General features: G+C 41.8%; 1 protein-coding gene across 1 annotated transcript; it reads left to right on the top strand.

The window, feature by feature from the left end:
• Positions 1-260: 260 nt before the first annotated feature.
• CIAO2B (cytosolic iron-sulfur assembly component 2B) lies at positions 261-2,252 on the top strand. Its single transcript, XM_084533793.1, has 5 exons — positions 261-442; positions 572-649; positions 896-1,021; positions 1,454-1,499; positions 2,025-2,252. The coding sequence occupies exons 1-5, from the start codon at positions 305-307 to the stop codon at positions 2,120-2,122; spliced, it is 486 nt and encodes a 161-aa protein (XP_084389919.1). The 5' UTR covers positions 261-304; the 3' UTR covers positions 2,123-2,252.
• Positions 2,253-6,150: the final 3,898 nt, after the last annotated feature.

The following is a 6,150-nucleotide window of genomic DNA, read 5'->3' as shown; positions in this document are numbered from 1 at the left end:
GCTTGCCACCGGGGAATCCACCTCCGGCAGCCTGAGGTGTTTTACTACCGATAACTACGACCTGATGCAGGCAGCAAGGTGTCACCTGAGCAACAGCCACAAAACCCTACACATCCCTTGTTCTGTGAGGAGAAATTAGCCATACAGCAGACCACGTTCCCGCCGTTCCGGGGGCGGTGCACGCCGCTCCCCACACGAGGGCGCTCCCGCAGCGGCAGCGGGGCCGCCCCGCTCCCCTCAGCGCGGCTCCACCCGCCCGGTGCGGCGGCGAAAGGCGGCCGGGCTCCTTCCGCCGCCTCCCGCCATGGTGGGCCCGGCCGGCGGGGCGCCGCTGGAGAACGCCAACCCCCTCATCTACCGCCGCTCCGGGGAGCGGCCCGTGACGGCGAGGGAGGAGGACGACGAGCTGCCCGACTCCATCGACGACCGGGAGATCTTCGATATTCTGACGGGAAGGCCGGGGCAGGCCGGGGCAGGGCAGGATGCAGGACAGGGGGACAGGGGGACAGGGACAGGGGGACAGGGACAGGGACAGGACACAGCGCGGGGCCCTTTCCTTAACCTGACACATCTCATCCGCTCCATCAACGATCCCGAGCACCCCCTCACCCTGGAGGAGCTGAATGTTGTTGAGCAAGTTCGAGTTAAAGTGAGATTTTGTTCTCTCTTTTGCTTTGTTTCTGGTTGTTTGTTTGTGTGGGGATGTTTGGTTGTTTGGTTTTGTGCCATGAGAAGAGGTTTGTTACTAGCTAACTAATGCATTTAAACAGTCTTCAAAGCAGTGAAGAACCCACGTGCAGCAAAGCACAGCTTTGAGCTGTGTTGTGCACAACGTGCCTCCAGCTAGCTGGGGTGAAGCTTTGCACACAGCAATTATTTGCTTGCTTTCTGACAGGTGAACGATGCTGAGAGCACCGTGGCAGTGGAGTTCACCCCCACGATTCCCCACTGCAGCATGGCGACGTTAATCGGCCTGTCCATCAAAGTAAAATTGATCAGATCTCTGCCCGAGAGATTTAAGGTGAGTAATGAATCACTCTGGAAAGCACAAGGGAGGAATGGTGTTTAAAAGGCGGCTAGCTAACTTACAGCATAAAATAACCGGAGCTTTTTTCTTTCGTATTATGGGGAAGGGAAACACTCTAGGAATTGGGGTAGGAACTAAACTGAAAAATGGTTGCAGAGTTCCAGTTCTGTGATGGCCATGTCACAGGTGAGTGGGGTTATGATGGGAAGGTACCTGCTGGCCTCTACAGCATGGCATGGGAGGAGATCTTGAGGCTTTTTAATTTTAGACCTGGTTTTATGCGGGGGTGTAGAGTATCTGGCATTGGCAAGAATGTCTTTTTTTTGTTTTGTCTTGTAATTGCAGTATTTTCTGTATTAAATAGTTTTACTTTGAACTTCCAATGTTTTGTTAACTGGACACTTTTCTTTCTTGATGCTTTTTAAGATGGATGTTCATATAACACCAGGAACACATGCCTCTGAGCATGCAGGTAAGCTTTTTAGTGTTCTCCTGTGTGGTTTTCTTTTATTAATCTTGAAAATTATAAAATAAGTTTTTCCACCTGCAGAGCAGCTGTTTAGTATCTGGCACTTTACATGCACCAAGCCCCTTCTGGGGAATGTTACAGAACAGGCATGTGTAATAATGAAATTTAGAAATGTTTTTTACTTTACTTTAACATCTCCGTGGACAACCTGTGCTCTCATGTAGTTACTGATTTGCTTGGAGGGCTCAGAAAAAGGGGCAAGGCTGGGGTGAATTTCGTTTCCTGTTGGACCTATACATGTACAGCTCTCTGCTGATGAATCATAAATAACTTGCTGGTTTAACCTGTGGTAATATGGTAGCTTTGACTTGAGACCACAACTCTGTGGTGCACTTAGCATCTACAGAATTAGTCATCTGAGTTACCATAGCAGTGGTGGGATTATACTGCAATGTAAAATGCTTCTAAAAAGACATTCTATACCAATGTTTTGACCTTTTTTTTTTCTGGATATTTTTTTCTGCACAGTTAATAAACAGCTTGCTGATAAAGAACGTGTAGCAGCTGCTTTGGAAAACTCTCATTTACTGGAAGTGGTGAATCAGTGTCTGTCTGCCCGATCATAACTGCCTGATCAGGAAATCCCCAGTATATCCTGCTGTGTTAAACGGATTTTGTATATAAGTGGTGATGCTAGTGTTTCACTATACGTGTATCTATGAGCAAAATAAAATCGCTTGGATTTTCTTGAATAAATGTTTCATTATTTCTACAAAAAATAGTATGGGGGAAATTAGCTAGTAGGCAGCTACAAAAACATAATGAAAATTGGGTTTTCAAGTTTATTAGTTGTTGTACTGGTAGGATTTTTTTTTTTCTGGACTTACTTTAAAAATGTTTGAACATATTTTTAACAGGCTTCTCACTGTCCAAAGATAATTAAACTTCATTTTAGGAACGTATTTTGCATACTGGATTTCACAAGTCCACCAAGCTAATTAGCAGTTAAAAAAAATTATATTCATATGATTGTTTTGGACTGCTAATATAATTTTTGCTTCATACATCAGGATTTTAACAAGTTCATGGATACAAAGTTATAAAACATCTGTAGCAATAAATGTAAATGATTCTAAATCATCTGCTTTTGTTTTTATTATCTCATCCTGGACTTGCCAAATAGGAAGGGCTCTAGATCTGTTTAAAATGTGATTTACTTTTTCTTACTCATTACTTGTGGTAGCAAATACCTTTATCTTTGAGTACCAAGAATCTTTGAATTTTTGTTTTGGGTTTGGTTTGATTTGGTTTTATTTACGTGTCACTACCTCATACCTGACAGGAGGGAGTCAATCATAGTTTTCAGTACGGGCAGTCCAGCTATGCAATGCTGAAAGTCTTCCCTGGTAAAGTTCTAGCTAAATCAGAAGCTTTGCTTTAAACATATTCAGATTTAGCATTAATACCTAGGCTATGCTTCCCTTTCTGTTCTGGGAGACATGGGGCTTACTAAACTGTTGTTTGGTACAAACTGACAATATATAAATTCATTAAGGTAGAATTCCATTATTAATTAAAACTTTTGTATTAGTTGTTTCCAACCTGGTTCACAGGGAAATATAACAGCCTTTACCAATCCTGTATTTTGGTGCAAACATGCAATACTACGTATCAATTATTCAGTATCTTCATCATCATCAATTATCTAAAGAGCAACTAGTATACTTTTTATAAAAAAAGAAAAAAAAAGAAAAGTACATGTGTGATGGTAATGCTTTACATTTCAGTATTTTCTCTTGGAGGATCTCGGATGCTATTTTAAAAAGGATAAACCTTATGAAAATTATGTAAACCAAAGCCTGGTAGACCAGGCTATTCTGTGTTGCGCAGCTAAGGGAACTGAGGCAGTGGTGATTCAAGTACAATGAAGAAAGTCACACATCAAAAAATAACAGAAATAAATCCATATCTTCCAGTTTTAGAAATGACTCACCCAGTTTGCACAGGGCTTCTACAGAAGGCCAACTCCACAGCAGCTTTAATCTGATCATTTGGCTTAGCATTCTTTGAATGATCAACACTTCCTTGGACGTTTGAATGAAACTGTAAATAAAGACAATGTTTATATAATACTAATATTGGGAAAGTAGCAGAATGACCCAGCTGTTAATATTCTTTCCTCTGTGCCTCTCTTGCCAAATCACTGAAATGATCACTCTTGATGCTACCAGCCTTTGCACCACAAATGAAAACTTCAACCATGGCAATGCATGCAAGCAATGCATAGGCAATATGCTTGGTTGATGTTTTGTTTTGTTTTGTTTTTTAACAGAAAATGAATGTTGCCTTCCCAGATTTTGTGGAGGACAGAAATGCAACTGTGTGTGTGTGGGGGGAATAGAAGGACAAGTAAGCTGCATGCAGATTGCTTCAACCTGCACATCAAACAGAATGAATCAGTAAATTATGTTTTATTGAATCTCTACTGCTTAGCCTTCACCACTACATAATAAAAATATTAAATAATTTATTGGGATGTTAGCACTTGCCTCACAAGTCATGTTATACACAGTAACTAACCGTAGGGGTGCACTTTTCACTGCTTACCTTTTCAGTGAAGCAATGGCATGTGGTTGTTTATAGTACATAGTTGGGGGGTGACTTTTCAGTAAAAGGACTCTACTGTGGAGTATCAAAGAAAAAGTCTGACATCTGCTACTTAAGAATGGAGAGATCCATAACTTTGGGTCTGGCATGCTTCTTTAAATGACATGGATGTTATATTTATGAGATGATAGCAACAACAGAAAGGACAAACCAGTTACTATGCTTGAAATCACAGCTCTTCCTATAGGGGGCTCCCTCAGCTTGAATTCTTGCTGAATGATAATGCACTGCCAGTTGCAGCAAAAATCTTCCATTCCCTGGTTTTAATGATCATTAGCTGGCTCCTGCTGTATGGAGAGTAAGTGGGAGACGAAAACATTAATCTGTTACAAGTATTTCTTTTCAGACTTCTTTACCCCCTCCACTCCCCCCAAAAAACCCTATCCCTAAATTTAGTCTCTGGAATGCTTTGTAATGAGACACATTCCATCAGAAAATATGACCCTTCAGAGCAGCTGTGTTGAATACAAACAGCCTCATTCAAAACCAGGAAAAATGCCAGAAGCAGACATGTGTTTCACATTCCTAGGCTCTAGGCAGAGCCCTCCAGGAGTGGCTGAATGGCACATGTTACTCTCAATCTGCAAACACTGTGACAAGAGCTCCCCAGGGCCACTGGCTCTGTTGTGCACTAGAGTAACCTGCCGTGTGTTTGAGCCAGCAGACTGGCACGGTTCGTGCATCTTGGGCTCTGCCACTCTGCACGTACTCGGGCCTGCACGCACAATCCTGCTCCCTGGGAGGAAACAAGACTTTCTAGCTGCTCTCATACAGTCACTGCTGCCTGGTACCAGCAATCTGAAGACTCTTCATCCCCCAGTTTCATTATGAGCAGCTAGAAAACATTTCAGCAGCTTTGTATCCAGAGATGCAACTGAACTGTCCATAGAAGTGACAGGAATAACTTTGCACTTAAGAGGACAATATTTCCCCTGTTCCTTGCATGGAGCAATGTGTACTACACACTGGGAACAGTTAGTAAAAAAAAATAAAATGTTATTTTGGTCTTCCAGTCATGTTCAAGATTGATGTGTTTACATCAATAAAGTGCTTTGATAAGAATCTCCCCCTGGAGCATTGAATTATAAACTACATGTTTTACAATTTTTTCTTTTTAATAGCTGTTAAAAACATTTCCCTTTAGCCTGTCAAGCAGATAACTGTACCACTTTCCTCTCCCTTATGAAATGCAGTTTGGCATAAATACAGACTGAACTAGTGGCAGACTCAACTTTTTTCCTTAAACAAAAGTAATGTTTATAGCAAAATCTTTCAAATGTTACTATGGAAAGTATCAACAAAGAGAAAAAATCAGGGGAAATTGAGGCTATTACCTGTGTATCTAAGTCTGCTAGTGTGCCTCACAACCATTTGCAGCAACATTTAACAGAAAGCACATAAAACCTTTTTTCCTTCCATGAGATACTGAAGATATGAAACATTTTTACCAAACATACAAGTAGCAAGGAGCCCTCATTTTGTTCAGTGCACTTCAGTAGTTGCAGAATATATATGCTGCCGAGTTCTGTAACTTTCTCATGTACTTTTTATTCTGTTCATGTACTTCTTACTTCATGTCTTACCTGTAAAGAACTTTTGCATCCTGTGGCAGGTTATCTCCACTGTTTGACTTTACTTTGTGAATGAAAGGAACAGCCCTGTCTGCAGTGGTAAAAACATCCTGTTTGTTTGGATGGTTGGAAACCCTGCTGTCCCAGCTTCATTCCACACACTCATCAGAGTCACTGAGTAATTTGCCAATTGTCTCATCCTTTTTGGTGCTTTTCAGCATCTTACTGCAGCACACACAAGACTCAGATACCAAAGCCATGCTCTTTAGAAGTTAAAAGTCCCTGGCTCCTGCCTTAAGCTCAGCTCCATGCACAGGGTTGGAGGGAGAGAACAGCACAGAAGATAATTTCCATCATGTCTGTGGAATAAATGTAACATTGGAACTGGGAGCAGATGCTGCCCTGGAGCTTTGTGA

This window comes from Aythya ferina, assembly GCF_964211825.1.
Source record: "Aythya ferina genome assembly, chromosome: 12".
In the NCBI taxonomy this organism is placed as follows: Eukaryota; Metazoa; Chordata; class Aves; order Anseriformes; family Anatidae; genus Aythya; species Aythya ferina.
This window is presented reverse-complemented; position numbering and strand designations above follow the sequence as displayed.

Excerpts from the sequence above, each read along its gene's own strand:
- CIAO2B (XM_084533793.1), top strand. The coding sequence starts at position 305 with ATGGTGGGCCCGGCCGGCGGGGCGCCGCTGGAGAACGCCAACCCCCTC. Across the intron at positions 650-895 it reads TTGAGCAAGTTCGAGTTAAA|GTGAACGATGCTGAGAGCAC; the intron begins GTGAGATTTTGT and ends GCTTTCTGACAG. Across the intron at positions 1,500-2,024 it reads ACATGCCTCTGAGCATGCAG|TTAATAAACAGCTTGCTGAT; the intron begins GTAAGCTTTTTA and ends TTTTCTGCACAG.